The sequence below is a fragment of the Durio zibethinus genome, chromosome 27 (genome assembly GCF_047325235.1).
Source record: "Durio zibethinus cultivar Kanyao isolate XHJ-2024 chromosome 27, ASM4732523v1, whole genome shotgun sequence".
Classification (NCBI taxonomy): domain Eukaryota; kingdom Viridiplantae; phylum Streptophyta; class Magnoliopsida; order Malvales; family Malvaceae; genus Durio; species Durio zibethinus.
Window position 1 is genome coordinate 14,142,077 of NC_143188.1, and position 25,234 is coordinate 14,167,310.

General features: G+C 31.9%; 1 protein-coding gene and 2 pseudogenes across 1 annotated transcript; all 3 read right to left on the minus strand.

Moving 5' to 3' along the window:
- Positions 1–627: 627 nt before the first annotated feature.
- Positions 628–6,606, minus strand: LOC149510983 (wall-associated receptor kinase-like 1; annotated as a pseudogene).
- A 12,532-nt stretch (positions 6,607–19,138) lies between these two features.
- LOC149510984 (uncharacterized) lies at positions 19,139–20,238 on the minus strand. The gene is made up of 5 exons (XM_089756362.1): positions 20,061–20,238; positions 19,849–19,947; positions 19,653–19,726; positions 19,298–19,525; positions 19,139–19,216 (listed from the first exon to the last, which is right to left on the minus strand). Exons 1-5 carry the CDS (start codon positions 20,236–20,238, stop codon positions 19,139–19,141), a joined length of 657 nt encoding a protein of 218 aa, XP_089612488.1.
- A 2,943-nt stretch (positions 20,239–23,181) lies between these two features.
- On the minus strand, positions 23,182–24,563 carry LOC149510985 (uncharacterized; annotated as a pseudogene).
- Positions 24,564–25,234: the final 671 nt, after the last annotated feature.

The window sequence follows — 25,234 nt, forward strand, 5'->3', positions numbered from 1 at the left end:
TATAAGTAAAATATGATGTTCGATGCAATTAAATCGTTCCGAGTACTTAAATAATAATGACATTACTTATGAATTTTTTATTTATTACATTTACATCTTTCAAAAAGAGTAAAATTTTCATATTATTGGATAAAATATATAATATTATTCTTTTTTATAAATAAAATAATAATATCATCCTTATGTTAATGATAATATAGCTCGCGCACAAGTCAAAGAATCGCAAACTAATTTAAAAGATGAAACATAGATTTATTTAATATAATACACAAGAATAAGATTTTAAGTTGATATGAACTTTTTCATTTTGGGATATGAATATTGGGAGAGATAGACAAATTTGTTTTGAGCCGGAAAAACATGTACTAACTATGGACAAAAGGTTCAAAGAATCACAGGTTGATTTGTTTATTGTGTTAAGACTTTTAATTGTAGTGATTTGGAATCAAACCCTTATAGTCTTGAATAAAAACAAAAAAAGAGCACGATGAGGAAATAAAACAAAAATAGTTGAATTTAGAAGGAGGATAATAATATAAACTAAACATGAAGATATATTACATCGAGTACACACCAAAGGAAAAACGTTTAAAAACTAGTTGATAACTAGGAGTACCATGGATGTAATTACAATGGCAACTACAAATTGTTTGTAATTGACATAGTTGAACAAGAAGCAATAGTCCAAGGATCGATAATGTCATCTGTATCAGATTCTTCATTGCCACTCGGATCAATCGCATTAGCTTCTTCGGACGATTTAATCAACTCCAACTCCATTGCAACTTGTTTCATTGTAGGCCTTTTCTTTCCATTAAGATTCAAGCATCTTTTTCCTAGCTTTGCGACTGCTAGAATCTCTTCTTCTGGACCATCATTCATTACCATTGGATCAATAATGTAAAACAATGAATTCTTCTTCATTGAAAGCAGAAAAATTGGTACGAAGCTTCTCACTTCCTCTGATTGTCGAGAGGAGATGGGTTTTTGTCCCGTCAAAAGTTCAACAAGAACAACCCCAAAACTATAAACATCAGTCTTCTCTGTGAACTGACTTGATCGAAAATACTCAGGATCCAAGTATCCGAAAGTTCCTTGCACTCGAGTGGTTAGATGGTTTGTTCAAGTGCAATTGATCTTGATGTTCCGAAGTCCGATACTTTGGCTCTGTATTTATCATCCAAAAGTATGTTGCTGGATTTGATGTCTTGATGATAAATGGGGACAGAAGCAGCCGAATGCAAATAGGATAATGCATTGGCAATTTCTATAGCAATTCGTAAACGCATTTTCCATGTCATTGGAAATTCTTCATTTTGATCATGTATGAGTTGAGACTGTGTTCCATTTGGGATAAACTCATACACTACCGAAGGGACCTTTGTCTCTAGGCAACATCCTAAAAGCTTAACCACGTTTCTATGGTTAATCTGCGATAAAATTATCACCTTATTGATGAACTGTTCAAGCTTCTTTTCATCAAATGTCTTCTCTTCCACCATTTTAGACTACTTGATTGCCACAATGCTTCCATCTGTTAACATTCCTTTATAAACAGTTCCTTGCCCTCCTTGACCAAGGATTCGATTCTCGTTATAGTAATCTGTCGCCTTTTCCAACTCCTTTGAAGTAAACAACCCTATTTTTTCAACATTACCTTCATTGCTGGATAATTGTTGTTGTAGTAGTAAACCTTCTTTCCTTTTAAAGTATATTTGCTTAAGCTTGATGTCTTTTCATCTTTTTGGTGCTTTGTACATACCCCATGTACCTGCTGGGAATTTTTTAAGTGGAAACAAATTCCACAATGAGATCAACACAAAATAAATCACACGCAAAAGGTAATATTTAACGTGATTCGATCTAATTGCTTACATTATCAAATGAGAGAGAAAATTCACTACAAATGTAGAGATTACAAAAAGTACAAAGCACCATAAACAAACACTATTCTTGAGTCTCTGAAATAATCATTGTTTCTATACTCCCTAATATTTAACTTATGAAATATCTTTTATCTCATGCATCCAGTATTTTTCAAAACAAACTCTTTTTCACATCCTTACAAATCTATCTCTCATATAAAGATCTCATAATTTTTTCTCATAATTCTATGAGTTAATACTCACTCTACATCTATAAAGCTGAATTACTTGATCATCGAGAATTCTTATGTACTAAGAACTCTTACCCATTAAAAATATTTATTCTTAATTACTAAGTATTTTTTTAATTAGAATTTGAGTCAATATCTAACAAATCTACATCTTGATACAAATTCTACCACAACATTAACCTTTAAGAAATCTCGACCACACATGGTCGAATTAGTGCTGACTCCACTTGATTCAAACAAGATAGTCAATACTCATGTGTAGCCAAATCAATTTCACCCGGTTGACTTTACCTACAACTAATGCCTTGTTGCAACATCATCTCTTGCATGTCTTTGATCTCACGAACATAGTCTACAATAACAAATCTTCTTTCACAATTGATGTGGGATAACTTCAACAATATGAGCAGTTATTGGGAGATTTGTCATACTTGGAGCTATGGGAGCACATCAAAGAGCCTATATATACATGTTGGACATCACTTGAATCCAAAAGTTTAAGCTATTGGGTTTTTGGGTTCTCCATGTATATATAAGACATTTCATTCAAATTTCTTTATGATGTGAGATTCTTTACTAACATGTGAACCTTATTCTAACAATCTCCCCCATTCACTTATGAGTTTTGATCAAATCCTACCTTGGTTATCCTATGCGAGTAAGTCTTATCAACACTTTCTTTGGGCCAGGCAATCTCACATCTCTAATGCGCTTTTTAGGCCAGGTTACAGCACTCAACCTTGTCACCTAGGTTGTCTCAATGCCTCTTCAAGCTTGCACTCTAGGTTGACTCAATACATCGTCCATTTAGGTGTTTCACTTCTGCATATTATTATATACTTGTTGTATCCAAGTCGAACCTTACACTTTAATGCCAATATTCAAGCACATGGAGTTGATAGACATGGCCAACCTCAAATTTACTAACAATCTCCCTCAACAACACCACTGAGACTCGAACTCGTAACCTTGACTTTGATACTAGTTGTTGGGATATTTGCCACACTTGGAGCCATGAGAGCACATCAAAGAGCTCATACATGTTGGACATCACTTGAATCCAAAAGCTTAAATTATTGGGTTATTGGATTTTTTATGTATATATAGGATATCTCGTTTACATTTTTTTATGATGTGAAATTCTTTATTCACATGTGAACCTTAACTCAATTGTACCAAGTAACATAAATATTGTTTCAATACTTGTGCTGCAGCCTATATAGGGCAAAAATTTTATTAATTTAAAGGGTAAATTTGAATACTAGTGATAAGAGGGGTGAAATTTGAATTTACATAGTAAGGTTTCATTAATTTTGGAGTCTAATTGGAAGGCTCACGCTGCACCGAGAGAGGGTACGTTTATAATTCGACTCAATTATAAAACCAATCTTCCAATGCAATGAGAACCCTTAAATGAAGCTGTCAAATGGACTGTAAGTTTGGTTCTCTTGCATAAAAAAAAAGAAAAAAGAAAGAGCCAGTTTGACACGTACCTATAATGATTGCCAAGTCTCGTTCCTTTTTGGCTGGCAACGTTGGTGAATCAATCGCTATACGCACGCACCTCTCTTCAGCAGTTACGTATTTATATTTATCAGGGCATGGCGACGAACAACAGTTGCAAGGAGTATTCCGATAAAGCATATGACAATACTTATATTTAGGATTCCCACATTTACGTGTTTCTGTCATTTATGAAATGAATAAAATAAAGTTAGAAACACATATAGTATAATCTCATATGGTATATCAGAAGACATGAATTAACATGTTACCTCTGCGGACATCAATAGAATAACACTCAACAAAGTTGGAGTCGACGCTGCAAACACATAGATGCCTAGAGCTCATTTTGGACCAACAATATCGACCATCGGAGCTACAAAAGGCGTTTGAACCTTCTTTCAACTTGCACAGCCCACGTTTTGGTATGCCTCATTGCAGTGTTGTATTAACATGTGTCCAACTGCTTATCTCTTGGCGGTCATGTTTTATTGTCAAACTTTCATTGAAGTAACTGAAGTCACTCACGAAAGCAAATACACATAATCTGTTGCAGCCATTATTAGGACCAATCTCTGCCATGTTTGCGGTTGCAGGCAGCCACCAATGGGATAAACATTGGCTTGATTCCGGAAAACAGTGGCCAAATTGCCGCAACCTGAAGACCAGAATGCGCTGTGGATATTTGAGAAGTAAAATGGGCTGCCTGTCAGGTTGACACTAATCCCATTATCATCTTTATCGCGACAGTTGACATAAGTAACTGGATATTTGATGAGAACATTGCCTTTGGAAAATGAAACAGAGTAGCTGTAGATTGATGCTACTTATGAAAGGCTTTTGCCCATCGTCGTTTTCATTGCTAGTTACCCTAAACCAATCGTTCATGTGACAGCCGCCTTCAATTCCAAACGGGTACCGAATATCAACATCGCCACATTTTTCTTTGCACGACTTGTGACTTACTGTGCCTATTTCTTGGCGTAACGAGGCTGCTTAGCAAGAAGTAAATTATACCAAGTTAACATCAATTAAAATAAATAACTAAATAAAGTTTTTAATAATAGGGGGATCCACCCTTTGATGTAGGTGTTTATATCCCATTATCATCTTTATTGCGACAGTTGACATAAGTTACTGGATGTTTGATGAGAGCATTGCCTTTGGAGAATGACAGAGAGCTGAAGCTATTTGGGATTGGCCCAACAAAAAACCTTAATCTAATTAAAGCAAAATCAACTAATTAATCAATTACATAAGATATAGCAATTTAATGTGATTTGACTCAATCTATTTATATTCACAGATGAAAAAAAAATTCACTAATTGTAAAGAATTATAAACATAAAATCAAAGTAAATACTCACAATTAATACTCATTGACCCTCTCATTCTTCTCTTGTCTTATAAATTATTCTCAACCTAAATAAATGTGTACCTATATGCACCCATGCACCATTCTTATGTGGACCATCTTAATCTCCCATTGTTTACTCAAAACATTCAAACATATATACCCATAAGACATAAATCTTCCATAGTGTATCTATATCATAAAATCCTACTACTATTACATATTTTTCTCATACTGTAAAGACTTTATATATTTATAAATATACAAATTTGTCTATAAAGAATCTTTTTCGTTTTAGAATTTTTTTTCTTACAAGTTTTTTTATCAATAAAGCAATATCTAACTAATCTTAATTAAATTTGTTATGGAATTTGAGTCACTATTTCTAGTAATCTCCATCTTGACTCAAACTCTATCAATCATTAGTCTTTATGCTAGACATATTTGACTCCACTTATAATGGAAGTCTCGCAATCATCTTCTTTTGTGTGCTTTCAAACTTCATGCAAACTAATATATTAAAGTATAAACTCGAACTCTTCCCTTGAATCGACTCTTATAAGCTTGTTTTTTCTCTTTCCAACCTTACTTTGATACTAGTTGTTAGGCAAAAAGCCTGAATCCAATTGAACATTTACACAAACAAAAACAAAATCAAACAATCAATCAATAACACAAAAGACAATAATTTAACATGATTCGGCCCAACTGACCAATGTCCATGGATAAAAAAAAAGATCTATTAATTGTAAAAAATCACAAACATACAATTAAAACAACCACTCACAATTAATACCCATAGACCTTCTCATTTTCCTCTAGCCTTATGGATTATTCTTAACCTAAACAAACGCATACCTATATGCACCAATGTACTATCCATATGTAGACTCTCTCAATCTTCTCTAATTTACTTGCAAATATTTAAATATATATATCATAAGATGTAAATCCCAAGTAGTTCTATGAGGTGCCTATCTCATAAAATCTTATAACTCTCTTACATTTTTTTTTTCATATTTAACATTGTAGAGACTTTATCTATTTATAAATATATAAATTTGTCTATCAAGAATTTTTTTTCTCTTAGAATTCTTATGTTATAAATCTTCTTGTCCATAAAGTAATATCTAACTAATCTCAAATAAATTTATTATGAAATTTGAGTTACGATTCCTAACACCAACAAAGTCAGTTTCATTGCAAGATATGCCCAGCTCGCCACATCCTGGTTGTATGAAGCCACGCAAGGGATGATCAGTCTGGTTACCAGAAATAGCAGCCAAATTGCCGCAACCTACTGACCCGAATATGTTGTATTTACTCGAGAAGAAAAATGGAGTGCCAGTCAGGTCGGAAGCACTAATATGAGCAGAGCCATTACAATTGACGTCTGTTACTGGATTATTGACGAGGACCTCGCTGCCTAGCGAGAACGAAACGAGGAGCTCCAGATTGATCCGACTGATGAAAGGTTTTTCCCAATCAGCTATTATTGCAGGTTACTCTAAACCACGAATCTGTATAGCAGTGGTCTCTTATTCCAAATGGGGATGGAATCGTAACATTCCCACATTTTTCTGTACAACCGGACTTGTCTGGCTTTTGTGATACTGCTGCTTATGTCAGCCATGGCAGCAGGATGAAGAAAAGCACCAAGTGAACACCCATGATCTATCTTGATTTCTCCCTCCTTCAATTGTTAATTTCTTTCGTGGGAAACGACGATTTAGCTTCTGCTTGAAGAATTCATTAATAAATATATAGACTTATGGTTATTGTGTGATCCATCATTTTGACAAAGGAGGTGATAGTCCCATAATAAAGAATGGATTACAAGTGCTAAAATTTTTATCATAAATTTATTGGATGCTATTGATAGTTACATCAATCAATTGAATTAAATTTAAGAATTTAGTGTGATCTGTTGATAAACAGTTAACTTTCATAATTTAATCTTGATAAAGTCAAGTACCTAATATATATATATATATATATATATATATCATCTATCATCTATCATTTATATCTATCTATCTATATATAAGAGTGTAAACTTTAAAAATACTAATAGTGATGGTGCCTAAATATTTTTATAAATTTTTAAATTAATAAATTTATCCTTAAATATATAATTTTTATTCATTTATTTAAATTTAATTTAAATCTAACTAAAATTAAAAATAAAATTTGTGTGAAATTAAACTACTTAAAATTTAAAAATTTTAATTTCAAAAAATATTAAAAATAATTGATTAAAACATCCCTAGTATTTATATAAGTTTCAAAGAAATTTCTTAGGTCTTTAGCTCCCATTTTGCACTTTCACGCCACTAAAGGGACGAAGAGAAACATATGCAATTAATGAAGCTGGAAGCTTTAGCACAAGCAGCTTTTCAATTTTTAATAGTGGATAATATAATATATAATTTGCACTCTTGTGATAAAATATTCAGTCTACCAATCTTGAATAATTACAAGTGATCTTGTTATTGCCCCTTTACTATGTGTTTGGTAAAAAGAAATAAAAAAGGGTGTAAGACTAGATCAATTCAAAGAAATAAAAAGCACATGATGACACAAAGGCTCAAACAGGCTACTGCTAATATTGCAACAAGTCTCACATGTGTCTGATTCTATAGATATCATGCTAAATTACAACTACACCACTATCGGATATTGACTCAAATGGCAAAAAAAAATTGTTGTTAAAAAATTACAAAGAGACTAATTATATGGACATAGCACTATGGATTCTCATTAGGAGCAATTGGGGCAATTCGGCTAACCACTTAATTCCTCAATCCGTCTCTGTAAATGGACAATTATATAAGAATAGAAACCAAATCAATGGAAAATATGGAAATTCAAGAATGGAATGAAAATAATAAGCAAAATGCAGAGAACCACAAGATTGCTTAAGACCTTGTGCTTGATTCATATGGAAGAACTAGATAATTGAAAAGGTTTCTCCCTTACTTTTGGCTTATAAAAAGGTACGTACGTAATGCAAATATGTGTTATATTACTCAAAATTGAATGAATTTTCACATACACATACACACACATATATATATTCCTAGTCTTCGATTTACACACAATTTTCTTTCCGGTTCAAATAATATTATTTTATATTAGAATGAAATCCGTTGCAGGACCATTATTAAATATTTGATGGCATAAACTTTATCAATAATTACTAAAAATATATTATAAGTTATTAAAATTATATGAAATGCTACCAAATTACATCAAAAAATTATCAAAATTTTATTAAAGATTACCAAAATTATATTAAAAGTTACTAAACTAATAACAAAGGTTACCAAATTTTTTTAAAGATTATCAGCCTTCTAACAAAGGTTATCAAACCATATCAAATGCTATCAAAATAAAAAATATATTAAAAGTTAATAAAATTTATTTATATTATACTAAAATCGAAATTAAATTGTTAGTATTATCTTTATTATCATTGTATTTAAAAAATATTTACTAAATTGAATTTTTAGAAATAAAAATTATAAATGCGTCACACATGTGCAAAAAACTAGTAAACATATATACAAGACAAAAGGGAGCAACAAATTAAAAACAAATAAAAAGATGTGATAATTCATGTATTTATATTATATTTGTTTTGTGTCAAACTCATTTAAAAATACAAAAATTATCGTATCACAATTTATGTCAACACGTTAAACATAAAATATATATTTTTTTAATTTTTGAAACCCATGTATAAAATTTTTTCAATTTTAAACCATGCAATTTTAAATTTTTTATATCATTTTTCGTATCGTATTATTATGTCAAATATAAAATATCATGTAAAATGTAAATTGACATATTGTTAAACTCTTATAATTTCAATAATTATGATTTAATCATAACAAATTCAATTATCAAATAGTGGGTAATATATATAACTTGCATAGTTGTGATAAAATATTCAGCCTAATAAGCTAAGGCAGTATAAAAACATTATATACAAGACAAAAGGGAGTAACAAATTAAAAACAAATTAAAAAAGTAACAATTTATATATTTGTATCATATTTATTTGGTGTCAAATTTTTATAAAAATATAAAAATTATCATATCACAATTTGTATTTAAACATCAAATATAAAATATAATTTTTTTTTTTATTTTTTAAAACTATTATATGATTTTTTTTCAATTTTAAACTATGCTATTTTTATTTTTTTACATCATTTTTAGTATCAAATTATCATACTAAATATAAAATTATCATATCTAATGTATATTAATAGATTGTTATTCAATGTCATTCAATAAATTTAAATTCAAATTTTAATATTTATAATCTCTTCCTTTATCCTCAGCCTACTATCTTCTTTATCTAAAATAAAAAAAAAGTTTCTTATAATCTTTTCTTTATCATAATGTTAATACATCTTCTCAATCCACCATTATCATCTTTTGGAAATTTAAAAAAGAGAAAAAGAAATAGCAATTCTCCTAACTTACAACGAACAATTGTCAATAAAAAGACAAAAAACAAAGGAAGGAAAAGACTTGGAATGTACAAACTAGTGGACAGGCTCTATATAATATATGGTGCATGAACCCAAATATTCTTGTTTATTAACAATTTAGTCAATCCCACTATCAATCGTCTTTCTGCTCCCCAAGTCGCTGCCATCATTCTGAAATGACACTGGCATATCATTTGGCGTCTTGGAGATTTGAAGAAAAAAAATAAAAATAAAAAAGAGAAATTATCCAAGCGCACAATGATCGTCGACCGACTGTCGAAAAAGGAAACGAAAAAAGAAAGACTTGGAATGAAAAAGCAGTTGACCAGGTTTTCTAATACGGAGTATGAATCCAAATATTCTTATTTTATAACCATTTCAGCAACAAATTGAGTACCAAAATTCCCATTCTCCACCAAAATAAACACAACCCAATCTGATAAAGCTGCCATTGGCTTCGGCCAGAAATCAGTTTCTTATCAAACATGCACTGTAAGATGTCCCTTGTTCTCTCAATACTTGTCCTGCTACTATCACGTTCACTACTCTTGAGTCCTGCCTCCAACTTTAACCAGAAAGACACGCTTTGGTAAGTGTAAAACTTTATATGAAACGTTCTTCTTATTTACTTGTATGATCTCCCCTTTGGGTTGTTCAGTACTCTATTTTTTTTTTTATTTTGGGGTTATTGTAGGAAGAATGCCGACGAAGAGATTCAGAGAAATCTAATAGCTGTAAGGCCACCAGATCCATGTAATCGTAAACATGCACCAAGTGGCTGTTCTCTTCCTTATCTTGATGACGAGAAGGAAAAATTTATTCCGGCAACCAAGACCCAGGGCCATAACTAGTAATTTACCTTCACAAAAGATTATCAAATATAAACACTTTATATAACTCGGGTATAATTAAAATATTTTAGTTGATGCACAAAATTCATGTGCTTTCATAATATAAGCAGTAAGGCAGCGACTTAATTTTTATGAAAGTATACATTTTTCTATAAGAACTTATTTCAATAAAGTTTGCTATAATACCTTTCTTTTTTATAAATCACCTACAAGTCTTTGCTATACATGTGCCATTACTCTTCATGTATGTCTTTAAAATTAAGTTTGTAACAATTAATCTTATATATTATACTTAAAAAAAAAACTTAAACATTTTATCAATAGATAAGCTCGTCAATACGTTTAATTGTACGTCATGATCGTGATCATCATTTGTAAATTTAAATTAGAGAAGAAGAGTTGGCAGTTCTCCTAACTTATACAACGAGCAATTGTCAAAAGAAAAAGACAAAAGAAAAAAAAAGGACTTGGAATGTACAAACAGGTGGACAGGCTCTATATCATGGAGCATGAACCCAAATATTATTGTTTATTAGACAATTATAACCTTTAACAATTCAATCCCACTATCAATCCTCTTTCTGCTTCAAGAATAATCAGACTCTCAATCCGATGAAGTTGCCATTGGCTTCAACAAGATGCCAGTTTCTCTACAAACATGCCTTTTATAAGATGTCTCGGATCAAGATAAATTGAAACTTTTTAGATATAAATTGTTTTGATATTTTTATCCATTAATATTTTTTTATAAAATATATTTAATTAGAAAATAAAAAAAAATCAAATAAAATGTCACGTGACGAATTATTAAAAAATATACTTTAATTTAAACAACATAAAATAAAAAGACAGGAAAAAAAAAAGAAAAAAAAACCAGGAAAAACCAAGTAAAAGTTAAAAAAATTAAAAAAAAAAATTCATTGGGGTACTTACATGGACATCCTAAAATAGTGGGGATCCATAGGATATGAATTGTTTTATCCGGCTCCCCTTCCGGCTCCTCTGGCTCCCCCTCCGGTGTCTTTCTCCGGTGCGACTTTCCCCAAACTTAAAGCCGCTTGTTCTTCGACTAGGCCCCACTCCAAACGTGTTCGTGTTGGGCGGTTGCTCCTCCTCAGCTTGCACCCTCCAACTATTTGACAAAACTCCTCACTCCTTAACACTCTTTTCGCCCAAGCCTTTGCTCGCACTAGCCCTTACCTGCTCTTTTGTCCTTGCACGTCCAAAGCTCTGCTCGCTCCAATTTCCACTACGCTCACGACCTCTATATTAGCCCACGGATTTAGAGGTTTTCATTAATGCTGTGGGAAAAAAATTTTTCATCAGGACAGTGAATCCTAGTCTTGAGGTTCTTGCGTAATCACAGGTTTATTTTGAGATGCTATCTAAAGGAGAATTAAGGAGAGTTTCAGAGTAGCATTCTATAAGCCAGAGAGATCAGCAACACCAGCAAACTGATGCAAACTTCCACGGTGAAGGTATATCAGTGCCTTTTCATTTTACTAACTTCCCTGATCTATGGTTCACTGCTCATTTCTGGGACTTGTTCAAGTGGTACGGTGACATTGTCAATATATACATTCCTGCTAAAAGAAATGTTCGAGGTCAAAGATATGGGTTTGTTAGTTTCAGGAATGCTAAGAATTGTGAGGTTTTACTTTTAGCTTTAAATGGCATTTGGATTGGTTCTTATAAACTTAGAATTTTCAAAGCGAAAGGAATATCCGATGTTCTAGACCAAGTTCAACATGCTAAGACTGCTAAGATTAGTGAAACTAGTAGTAGGCCTGAGGTCCCTTTAAACAATTGCAAATCTTATGCAGAAGTGGTTAAATGTAGGTGGCAAGAATATGACTCTTGCAGCCATAAAAAGAGCTTGTCGGAACCTGGAATAAAGAAAATTATTGATTCTTGCATGGTTGGTGGGGATAAGGTTACTATGAGTTCAGTTTCTGTTTCTTATGGTGTTGCATATAATCATTTTCAAGTTTCTTCAGACAAAGGGTCTTTAGTTATCAAAATCAATCTAGATGAGATATTAAAAGCTTTTGTCTAACCATGTACAGGCTAAGGAGCTATGGGAGCATGCAAAACAGTGAGAAGGTGTTGTCACATGAGAATCTGTCTTTGAAGGTGGCTAACCATGTATAGGCCAAGGAGTTAGGGGATGAACCAGTACAAGCCTGCCATTTTATTGATGACAAGCAGTCTCTAAGTGGTGCGGTGTCTTTGAATATTCCTAATATTGATCCAATTTAAGAAAATAATTGGAGTCCTGATCCTTTAGTGAGTTGTGAAAGAGGAGTTAAAAGCTATGATGACTGTGATGTGGTTCCAAACTATTATGAAGTAGCGGGAGAACCTAATGACATTAGTGGTGGTCTAGATATGGTTAAATATGGTAAAGGTGAAGGGGTATTCAAGGACAGGAAGTCATTAGAAGATCGGCTGAGCTCAAATTCTACTAATTTAGTTGAGGAAGTTGAGAAGGAGAAAGACAAGGAATCTGTACAAATGATGAGAGTGATCTAGAAAAGGACGATGAGGAGTATGGTGGTAATTGTGAAGATATTGTCGACCATTTTGATCACTCAGGTAAGAAGAATCTGAAAGGTCATAAAGTCAAGAAAAAGAAATGAAAAAACTAAAGTAGTGTAGGAAGGAGATTTCAAGGGTTCCATTGTGTATTCCTGATCCCTCTGTGATCCTTGAAAAGGATAATAGCATCTCAGATAATGATATTTGATGGGTAAATTCAATGCATAGAGAAGAGGCCATCAAAACCTAGGAGCTTGGGAAATGTCTCAGGTTGTCATTTAATGGTAATGAAGAAATTATTATTGAGAAGCTAATGGAATTGGAGCAGAGGAATTTAGATGATAATGCTAGCAGCTAGTGTTTGATAGTTGGTACATGGTGGTTCTATGTCTTATGATGGTGTGGTTTATTCTCTATCGACTGGTCATTACTTGATATCTCTGAATCCATAAATATATCCTTTTCTTGCTTTCAATGATTAGTTGTCTATATTTCCTTCGAAACTCAAGTGTGGTGGGCTCTTGCATAATTGGTCATATTTTGGATCCCTGGCTTTGGATCTTGATTACTCATGGATTTTCTGGAGAAATTGTAGGGTGTTTTTCTTTGTTTTGCTGTTAGGTGATCTTTGACACTCATATAGGTTTGTAATGGTATTGGGGATTTTGTTTTTGCTAGTCTTTACTAGCTTTGTAACCTTGTGGTTACTTTAATAAATTTTGGCTTAGCAAAAAAAAAAAAAAAAAGGAATTGTTTTGCCGTTTCTATCTATTGATTCCATTCGTTGCAAAATTTATTTAAATAAAAAAAGGTGCAAAAGGGAAAAATCAAATCGGAGTATCATGCGGACACCTACATTGTTTCTTTTTTTGTTTTCTTATAGAATTTATATCCTTATATTACCCGAAGATAGTAGCTAGCTTTAGATTAAAGTAAAAAGTTTGGTATATAAATTTATATGCTTTATCTTTTTAAAATAGTGATAGTCAAGATCAAATTCATGAAATAATTCGGATCAATCAGGAAAAAAAATGTATCCGGTAAAATTCATAAACCCCGTGTTACTTAACAAAAATAATTATTGCGTTTTCTTCTACTTATAATTTGTTTAGAATGAATCAATATAGGTTTTTCCTTTTTTGCTGGGAAGGTAGTAATTCTTTTCAACTCAGAAGATAACTATGGTTCATGTGTTATCTTTAACGAGTGATAATTAATAGTTTGAAGCTTAAATCTCTATCCCACACTGCAGTTCATTGTGTAAAAAAAAATGTCAAGTTTAGTATATCAATTAGTTTTATTTTTACCAAATGTGTTAAGTTTAGTAATACTTTTTTTTCATAAATAAAATCAGTGATAGACTACTAAAAATCTTAAAGAGAAGTAGTATATATGCAATTTTTTAATTAATTACGGCTTCAAATAAAAACCGAAAAGTATAATTATATTTAGTATGATTCACACAATCTAAGGAGAACTATATTCGTATTTATGGAATAAAGATTAAAATAAAATATTTTAAAGAGAAAATGATTGTGTACTAACCAATAAATGTAAAAGTATTGTATTTTGTAGTGTTAAAGTTTATTTATCGAATAAAGATTAAAGTGATAACCAAGGCATAACGAATGGAATGAGAGCAAAGAATGATGAAGATATACAAAAAGGCAAGAGGATTCCATGATTTGGTTCAGGAAAAATCTATGACTACTTGCCTTGGCTTAATTAGATTGAATAAGAAAGCTTTAAATATTAGCCAAATTAATTATAATGATGCAATTGAATCCTTCAATTAGCTCATTCCTTCTTAGCGGCCTGTGCAAGTGGAGGCTATCACCTACGTGAACCATGATTGGTTCAAAGCTACATTGGTTGATGATATTAAGTATCCAATTTAAAATCAATTGATAATAAGTAGATGAGCTCAACTTGAATATAAAACTATAAAAAATTGAATATTTATTAAATATGAAATAATATAATTTAACAGGTTTTCCTCACATGTAGATGAAGATGAAAAAAGCTTATTAGTGACAGATTTGGAAAGGGTAATAGAAAGAAATCATGGTTCTAATACCATGTTAAGTATCTAATGGAAAGGGTAATGGTAAAAAATCATGGCTCTGATATCATGTTAAGTATCTGATTTAAAATCAATTGATAGTAAGTGAAGAAGCTCAACTTCAATATAAGACTATAAGATATTGGATATTTATTAGATTTGAGATAACACTACACTAACATGGCTCAACTTTAATATGAGATTATAAGATATTAGATATTTGTTAGATGCGTGATAACACTATACTAATAGACCAAGTGACAAATTTGGAAAGGGCAGTAGAAAGAAATCTTAACTCTGATATCATGTTAAGTATCAAACTTAAAATTAATTGGCAATAAGTGGAGAGGCTCAACTTGAATATAAAACTATAGGATATTGAATATTTATTGAATATGAGATAACACCACACTAACAAGTGACATGGAACTATTTAATAAGTAACAAGGTGGTCTTCATTGCCTGGTTTACGGAAAACACACTGCTTCATATTTTCTCCAAAATCGGAGGATGTCAGTAGTCAAATAAAGTACGCAAGCTAAAGAGTATATGATATAACCTAAACGTCAAGGTAATTCATGGAATAAAGATTATTAGGATAAAATATTTTGTTAAGCATCTAACTTAAAATCAATTAGTAATAAGCGAAATGACCTAATTTGAATATAAAACTATAAAATATTAAAAATTTATTAGATATGAGATAATTCACTTTAATAGGCTCACATCATGTGTGGGAGAAAATACAAGAAGTCATCCACGTGACAAATTAGAAAATGACAGCGGAAAGAAATTTTGACATTGATATCATGTTAATCATCCAACCTAAAATTAATTGACAATAAATGGAGCGTCCAACTTGAATATAAGACTACAAGATATTAAAAATTTATTAAATGTGGAATAATCCGCTTAACATATTTAACAAAAGAGAAAATGAGTGCTTACCTAGTAACCAATAAATGCAAAGGTATTGTATTTTATAATATTAAAGTTTATTGATAGAATAAAAATTAAAATGATAAACAAGGCACAACAAATAGAATGAGAGCAAAGAATGATGAAGATATATAAAAAGGCAAAAGGATTCCATGATTTTTTTTCTTTTGCTAAATCATAAGTTTATTAATAATGATGTTCAAGATACAGTACAGAGTACGTTATACAAGTCACCTTTCGTGCCTTCATAGCCAGGCCGCAAACAATTTCGACTGATGTACTCCCTGCTTTGCCAAGGCATCAGCCATGCCATTGGCTTCACGTAATACAGTGACAAACCTCACCATACCAAGTTCCTTATTCAAGCAATCAATCGTTACAAAAGCCCTTTGGTGGAGGTTTCCAATGTTCACCACCTCTACTATCACCATTCTGTAATTTCAGAACACACTTTCTAGCGCACTCCCACCACTCCGATTCTTGAATCACCACCTTCTTCTCCACTACCTTTATCCAGTGAAACGTCCTCATCTTTGTCAGGAACATTAGATCATTCACCATAAAGGTTTTATGATCGAAAACCAGTTCGTTTCTAGCCAATCAAATGGTCCACAATGCAGCTAATATAGAAACTAGCCACCACTTTTTGCAATAACCCATAAACAATGAGTCGAAACCTTCTAAGAAAAATGTCCTTAGCAACTGAGGTTGGCACCCACTCACACACCACCATTCAATAAGCTTGCACCAAAAACCTCCCACCTATACACATGAAAACAATACATGATCTGTACACTCTTCCATCCTTTGACACCATGGACTTCGCAGATCGATTATCAGAATTCTGTGTTTCGCTAGAAAAGACTTAGTAGGGATCCTATCCAGCACTACTAGCCACATGAAACATTGAAACTTTGGAGGTATTTTGACTTTCCACAACTTACTAAATTCAAACAAATTAGAATGACCAGGGAAAGCATTCATTAGAGATGAAATTTCTTTAACTCAAAATTTACCATACAATTCCTATTCCCACACAATCCTGTCTCGCTTTCCTTTTACTAGCTGAATCATCTTATAATTTGTGCATAGTTCTTGCAGCATCTCCTCCTCCCATTGAAAGAAATCTCTCTTGAAAAAAGAGGCCCAATTCAGATGATCTAATTTGTTGTTTACTGCATAATCAACTACCATTGCATACTCATCAGGTGCGATCCGAAACGATCTTGGGAAACATTCCATCAGAGGCTCATTACCACACCATTTGTCAAGCCAGAACAATACGTCCCAACCATTTCTTACCTACCATCTACACGCCCTTATTCGAATGTACTTTTTAAGTGGCTCTTTTGACTGTGTCCCATTATGACTTGCCAAACCATTGACATCTTCTTCATTTTTGTGTCTGCAGGAATCCAAGTCTGAATATTCTCACCATACTTCGCCACCACTACCTTCCACCAAAGTGAATTCTGTTTGTTAGCATATCTCCACCACCACTTTGCCAGCAAAGCCAAGTTCTTTAGTCGTAGATCATGAATCCCCAGCCCCTCCGCTTTCCTAGGTCGACAAACTCTGCCCCAATTAACCTTTGCCATTTTCTTCTGTGATTCGCTTCCTTCCCACAGAAAACTCCTTCTAATTCTATCAATCTTCTTAATAATACCAATCGGTGCCTTGAAAATGTACATATAATATATGGGCAGGCATGATAGCGTTGAGTTTATTAGCATAACTCAACCCCCAATAGCGGTGTAGTTGTGGTATAGTGGCCGCTATTTTACAGTAGCATCACAACCTGCCACCATTATTTAAAAAATATGGGGTGAGAATTTAAATTTCATTGATAATGGAGTGTCACGGCACAAAAAAAAAATGATGTAGCAGTGAATAGCGGTCTTAACGGACCGTTATTGCCGCTGCTCCATTTTTTTTGTCAGAGAACCAGAATAAAAAAATAGCAGCCCCCAAAAAACTTTAATTTGATATCAATATCAATCCAGCCTCAAACAAACTCAAATTTAATCTCAAATTAATCATCAATCCATCACAACCAATAGTTCAACACAAGTAATTATCATTGTAAAAAAAATTGCAAATTTCTGTTGAATTTTAATGGGACTAAACCGATCGGTGAAGTTAGCCTCTCTATCTTACATCTTTTGCTGAGTGAGGGCTCTGACTCTGATAGTGAGGGATTGGGGCTCAGCCACCAGAGTGGGGCACTGGGTGGTGGCGATGAGTTTTCTTGGTAGAGAATTAGGATTTGGGATAATGAAGAAAATCAGAGCCTAAGCAGAAGCCAGACGCATGTCGCCATGATTGAATCGCCTAATCGGTAGGGCCATATCTGGTGGGAGGGGGAAGCTTCTATTTTGGACTTTTGGTTTGAGTTTGAGAGTTGAGAGAGTGCACATTGAGAACTAATGATAAGTAAGAGGTTAAGATGAACGAGAGTGCGAGAATGAACTATAGAAAGTAAAAAGGAAGAAATGTCGAGTGGAGAGTGATTAGAGGGGAATAAAACCAAAATTTTAGTTTTGGGGTAGGGACCATGGGTTTTGTTTTCATGTGAAATTTTTTTTTTTAGGGAAAATTTTGTTTTTAGGAAAATTTAAAGGTTAAATTTTATGGTAGGAAAATTTAAAATTAAATAAATTTAAGAATTAATGTGAGATAGATAGAGAAATTTTGGAGAAATTAGATAAAAATTGAGGTGAAAAATTTTTTGCATAACTTAAATGAAAATTAATTAAAGTTAAATGACTATATATTGATTTATTATTTTATATTTTATATTTTATATTTGAATTTTATTAATGATATTTTGTTTTGGTATTTGTATTGTTAATTTTCTTAATATTAGATTAATTTTTATTATTATTATTTTTGTGTACTTAAATAAAAATTTAAAGTTCGATCCCTTGTATAATAATTTAAAAGTAATTTATGATAATAATTTTAAATTAATTAATGTGTAAAAAATTAAAATACTTAAAAATTACTGCATTTCAAAATCAGAAAATAATAAATATTTAATAGATTATTACATTTAAAAATCAAGTAAATAAAAGATATGTGACATTATCAACTATTTTAAATAAAAATTTTTATAATTATAATTTTAATTATAATATTTTATAATATATTGTACGAAATTAAATAAATTCATGATCACAGTAACTGTGATAATTGCAATAATTTTTGTTATGTCAGTAATCACGATAAACGTGATACGACTAAAAACACGATCAAAATCGTAATTTAAATCCCTCAAACAAAAGAAATTTCCTTTTCCACATTGCCAACTTCTTCTAGAACTTTTCTATCACCAGATTCCAAATAGACAGCCTGTTTGGGCTTACACCTAGGGAATTCCCAGATACTTTAATGGCAGATATCCCCTTGTACAACCAAACTCCTGCGCCAAACCTTCCACCAACTGACTACCACCCCGCATTCAACCAGGTTACACTTCTCATAATTCGGCTCTAGTCCAGACATCAACTCAAAACATTTCTTAATCTTCCTTGAACTCTTAACCGTCATTTTATTTGCTTCCAGAAACAGGATGGTGTCATCTACAAATTGCAAGTGAGAAATAGTGAACTCAGAGTAAGGGAACATAGTACCTTTTATCAGTGATTTGTTTTCTGCCTCCTAAAGCAGAACGTGCAAAACTTCTGTAATAAGGATGAAAAGGAAAGGAGATTGTGGATCTCCTTGTCGAAGCCTCTTTTCGATATGAAACTGATTTGTTGGAGAATCATTGACCAGCATAACTAACCACACTGTTGAGATACACTTTCGAATGCCCCCTCTCCATGTCCTTCCGAAACCCATCCTCTCCATTACCTAATCCTTAAACATCCAGGATACACTATCCTATGATTTCTCAAAATCCAGCTTTAAAATGATTCCTTCCTTTGCACACCCATGTCCTTGCTTTAAATAATGGATCACCTCGTTTGCCAAAAGAACACCATCCATGATCTGCCTTCCAGCCACAAACGCACATTGTGTGTCACTAACCAGATTACCCATAACCTTCTTCAATCTCCTTGAAACACTTTTGCCAAAATCTTGTACAGGGAATTAATAAGCGATATAGGTCCATAATGATTCCATGCTGTTGGGTTGTCCACTTTCGGTATTAACGATATAAATGAGGCGTTTACTACTTTTTCTAACTTACTACTACTGTAAAAATCCCCTATGAACTTCCTCACATCTTTAATTATATGCCAGCCTTTCTTGTAGAAGCTAAAATTAAAACCATCAGGCCCAAACGCCTTGTCCCCTTCACAGTCCCAAACCGCATCTTTCATTTCCTCCGTAGTAAATGGCATCTCCAATTCTTCCATCTCTTCCATCTCTTCAAGGAACAGACTTTTCAGTGGGAGAGCGAAGTTCACAAGACCTTTCTTTCTGTTTGCTTTGAACTGATCCCTAAAGTAATCAAATACCACCCCTTTCACTTCCCTTCGATTTGAAATCCAGTCTCCATTTTTGAAAAACCAGGGATCAAATTCCACGGTTCAGGAAAATCCATTGCCTAGCAATATGGTTAATTTTTTGGGAGCACTTTTAATATTTAAAAGAGAAAAATATATTGGAATCCAAACATGTTTTCCTTGAGGTTGGGATTTAGAGACTTGTTGGAAATCACACAAGTTATTTCTTTTCACATAATTTAGTCAGAGAGGAAAGCAAAAGCATCGCAGAGTCTGCTTGGAATTGCTACTTGTCGAAACTTGGAGATTAAAGTGCGTAGGACCATCGAAGGATGCCATCGTTTTTCACTTTCTAGCTATAGGTAGGAAGTGGTAGCAATCATTTCTGATGTAATTGTTATTAGAATCAAAGCTAAAGTGGAACTGAATCTAGAAGAGAGCTTAGTTTGATTTGTATAATTATTCTTATAAGAGAATTTTTAATAATTATAAAGTTCATATCACAATATTTAAAAATTCATCCTCCATTTTTTATAGCTTCTTTCATAAAAGAAAATTTTCAAGTGGAATTTCACCAAAAAGATTGAAACAAGCTCAAGTGGATCAACAATAGGCAAATTTAGAAGGTCTTGATCACTCACACCATCCCAAGAGTGGCTCTCTTTGTGCGTAGCCGGCCTTGGTTTTAATTTCTTAGTTAAATGGGAATGTTCATTGCTCAATGGTAATAGAGTAATAATATTTTATTTATGAAATTATTACAATTAAAAAGAAAAGTTGCAATTATAATCAAAATTTATATTTTATATAAAAATTAATAAATAAATCAAAATAATTAATTTATTAATTAGTATATAATTGATAAATTTAATATATAATTAAAATGAAACTTGAATGTAAAACTTTATGATTCTATAACTAAGACAAAGTGTCATGGGCAGATTACAATAACAACTCACAAGCATGAAAACCCAAGAGCAAGATTCAAGCTTGACTAGAAATAATTAAATCATCAAAATTAATCAGGGCCTTTATGATGAGTAAAAAAAATAAATTTTTAGTAAGTAAAATATGATGTTTGATATAATTTAATTTTTTCGAGTACTTAAATAATAATGACATTGCCAATGAATTTTTTTATTTATTATCTTTACATCCTTTGAAAAGAGTAAAATTTTCATATTATTAGATAAAATATATAATATTATTCTTTTGTATTAAAATAATAATAATAGCATCCTTATGTTAATGATAATATAGCTTGCGCACAATTCAAAGAATTGCAAACTAATTTAAAAGATGAAACATAGATTTATTAAATATAATACAAAAGAATAAGATTTTAAGTTGAAATGAATTTTTTCATTTTGGGATAAGAATAGTGGGAAATAGACAAATTTGTTTTAAACAGGAAAAAACATGTACTAACTATGGACAAAAGGTCAAAGAATCACAGGTGTTTTTAAGAGTTTTCATTTGATTTGTTTATAAAGTGTTGGACTTTTAGTTATAATGATTTAAAATCAAACCCTAGAAGTCTTCAATAAAGAAAAAAGAAAGCAACATGAAAAAGAAATGAGACAAAAATAATTGAATTTAGAAGAAATTCTAAATTCATTAAGACAATCTATTTTAATTGAATTTTGATTTATGACATATCACTTTATCATAGTTTAATTTGTTAGCTAATAACAATTTATTTAAAAAATAAAAATAAAAGACAAAAAAGATCATTAAGAAAATTTTAGTTTGCATGATTAGAAATCATATTGGAAAATTGATAGTACTAGATACAAACATTAAATAATAAAAAATTCTTAAAATTCTAATTTTTAAGAATGAATAAATTGTAGATTATTAAAATAATAAAAATAGATTAAACGTTAAATTATATTATGCTAATATAATTTAAATTCTGTTAGGACTTAAATTTTGTCTTAAGAATTTTATCTCTTTGTCATAAATGTGGACATAATATACCAATAAAAAAAGATTAAATTGTCTTGGTTTGTGTGGGTTAAGTTAATATAAGTTAACAGTGTTTAGGTTACCAACTTTATTAGCCACTTAAATTTACTCTTGTAAATTATGTTTATAAAAGAACTTTTATTCATAATTAATTAAATTTATATAAAATAATTAAACATTATGTGTTTAATTTAATTTGGTTTTACTTATTACCATCACATGTTTTGCATGTGAATATTTATATTTTATTTAATTTTAAATAATAATTATTATATTTAAATACAAATTATGTATTTAACATGGTCGTTTGAAAATATGATTACCACTAAAAAATCACTCTACACTATTTAGTTATTCTAAAATAAATAAAAAATCACTCTCATACTATTTAGTTATTCTAAAATAAATAAAAAATTACTCGAGCAGTATATATTCTAGTTAATAATTAATTTTGAATAGTGGGAAAAAGAAAACAATTAATTCTGAATTATTCTTTTGAAGAGCATAATGAACGAATTTAATTATTTTATATAAAAAGTTTATGGTAAAGTTGGCATCACATTTTAGTTTCTTTACTCATTTTAATCAATTATTATATTTTGACTTTCTATTCTATATTTAATTTTTTTTTTTTTGAGAACTTTTAAAGAAGCAATAAAAGTAAATTAAAAGACAGTAAAAAGTAAATAAAAGCAAACCTTAACCATATATTTATTTAATTTATCCAATCAAACATCAAATCAAATCCATACCAATCTGCCACAACAAAGCTAAAGAGTGCTGTAAAAACATATTTTCAAACATTTTGAAACGATGAAAGCATACATTTTCAGAGTACATAATTCTATAATTGAATTTGAACACACATACCAACTAATTAAATACTGGTGATGTTTACTTCTTTTGTATGATGGTGAAATAAGTCTGAAGAAAAGAGAGAAGAAGACCTGCTATGGCGCCCCAAAAAGCAAGGATCCTCCATTTTCTACTAGAATAATCGGAAGAGATACGTATTAACCACGAGTTGCAATACCTTTGGATGTGGTCTATAACATCATAATATAAGAATATATTTGGCGCCAAGTTCCTGCTTATCCCACGGAAAAAATCAACCACTTCTTCATCACTGCCCAACTAATTGTGAAGGGTACCTGTAGCCCGCAACTCCTTAACATCTTCTGGTGTCTGAATGAGAGAAGAAATGAAGCTTAAGTAGGAGGTGACAGCATAATCATTATAAAAATCTGGACACTTTTCTAAAGCTACCAAGTTCACGAACATGGAGGCTGTTGACTCATTCAACACGAGGCCTGGCATCTTTAGGCTTCCCAGAATGTTGCAATGGAAGGAAATATTTTGAAGGTTGCGTGCCATTTGGGGCTCACTTGAATTCCTGATTCTTTAAGGTCCATGATGCTCAGAAATAGCTTTCTATTTTTTGCTTTGTTTCCGCACCAAAGAAGAAACCTACCAATCACGCCCCAGCTTTTCTGTTCTACTATTCCTGTCAGTAATTTTGTCCTCAACCCGTCCAGAAGGTGAGCGTAATCTTGCCCTTCTGCTTCGTTTTCGTCCAGCTGTAGGCTCTTCATCGCACTTGGTATATTTGTCATAAGGTTAGCATTGATGAATTTTTTGATTGATAGCTCCCAAAATGTGGGCCATCGGTTTGAGCCAATCAATATCTTGAGGATTCTGTACGGAAGTTGGTTTTCTAGCAAGAATAAATCAAATTTCGCAAATGTCATGAGATCTAGCATATCTGAAGTGAATGACTTCCAAAACTCACTGTATAAACCGTAATCTACGGTATACAACACTGCACAACCGTCCACGAAGAACATCCAAGCTAGCTTATCATCATCGTAGTCTTTTATGTCCTTCGGATTATAATACTTCCTAAGATCCTTTATCTCATCCTTAATCTTGTGGAATAGATCATCGCCAGTCGTTTTGTTCTCCTCTACGAAGAGAGCTGCCAATAAATGTTTCATTCCCTCTCCCCGATCGAACTTCGGGTTGCCATGATGCAAAGGGCCGAAGGCTACCATCCTTGGTTCAAAATATTTCTTAAAGTCCTCCTTGATAACGCCAACTAGGTGAGGTGTAACTCTTTGTATTAACGGTTGGGTTATTTGAGATACTCCTCTTCCCCGGTCTTGTAATTCAAGCGATGCTGATTTTAATTTCATCCTCCGTTCTCTCATGAAATCCGATTGCTCTATCTCAGGCATCGGAATTCTCACTTCCTCCGGGTTCCCCTGGTCGCTTGCCATCAAATTCTACCAGCCAGCTTAACGGTTCAAAGGAGGTAATACAACGACTGTTAAAGGAAATTTGGCTGGAGTTGCCTGAAGAAACAAAGGACGAAAGGATAGAAGAAATGATGAGTTAGGTTTCTCTGTTTCTACATGGCTATGTTGGGGTACCGGAGCTGCAGAATTTATGGCTTACACTACCCCGAAGATAGTAGCAAGCTTTAACTTTAGATTGATCCAATCTTCTTTATACTTTATTAAAGTAACAAGTTTGGCATATAAATTTATGTGCTTTATCTTTGTGAAACAGTGATACTCAAGACCAAATTCATGAAATAATGCGGATCGATCAATACAAAAATTATACTCTGGAAAAATCCAAAAATTTTATGTCGCTTAACAAAAAAAAAAACTCGCGTTTTCTTATGCTCACTCTGATTCTCTTTTGATTGTGCTTGTAATTTGTTTAGAATGAGTCATTATAGGTTTTTTCTTTTTCACTGGAGAGGTAGTAATATTTTTTCACTCACAGAATAATTCGATTGGTTCACATATTATTTTTAAAAAATAATATTTAGTAGATCTGAGACTCAAACTTCTATTTTCACATTACAGTCTATTTTGTAAAAAAATCAAGTTTAGTATATCAATTAATTTTATTTTTATCGAATATGCGTTCAGTAATATAC

What these genes read in the sequence shown, in the direction of transcription:
- LOC149510984 (XM_089756362.1), bottom strand. Translation starts at nt 20,238, where the DNA reads ATGGAAGAGATGGAAGAATTGGAGATGCCATTTACTACGGAGGAAATG. An exon ending in AGGGGATTTTTACAGTAGTA is followed by an intron (nt 19,948 to 20,060) that starts GTAAGTTAGAAA and finishes TCCCTGTACAAG; the next exon opens with ATTTTGGCAAAAGTGTTTCA. An exon ending in TGGAAGGCAGATCATGGATG is followed by an intron (nt 19,727 to 19,848) that starts GTGTTCTTTTGG and finishes TGGATGTTTAAG; the next exon opens with GATTAGGTAATGGAGAGGAT.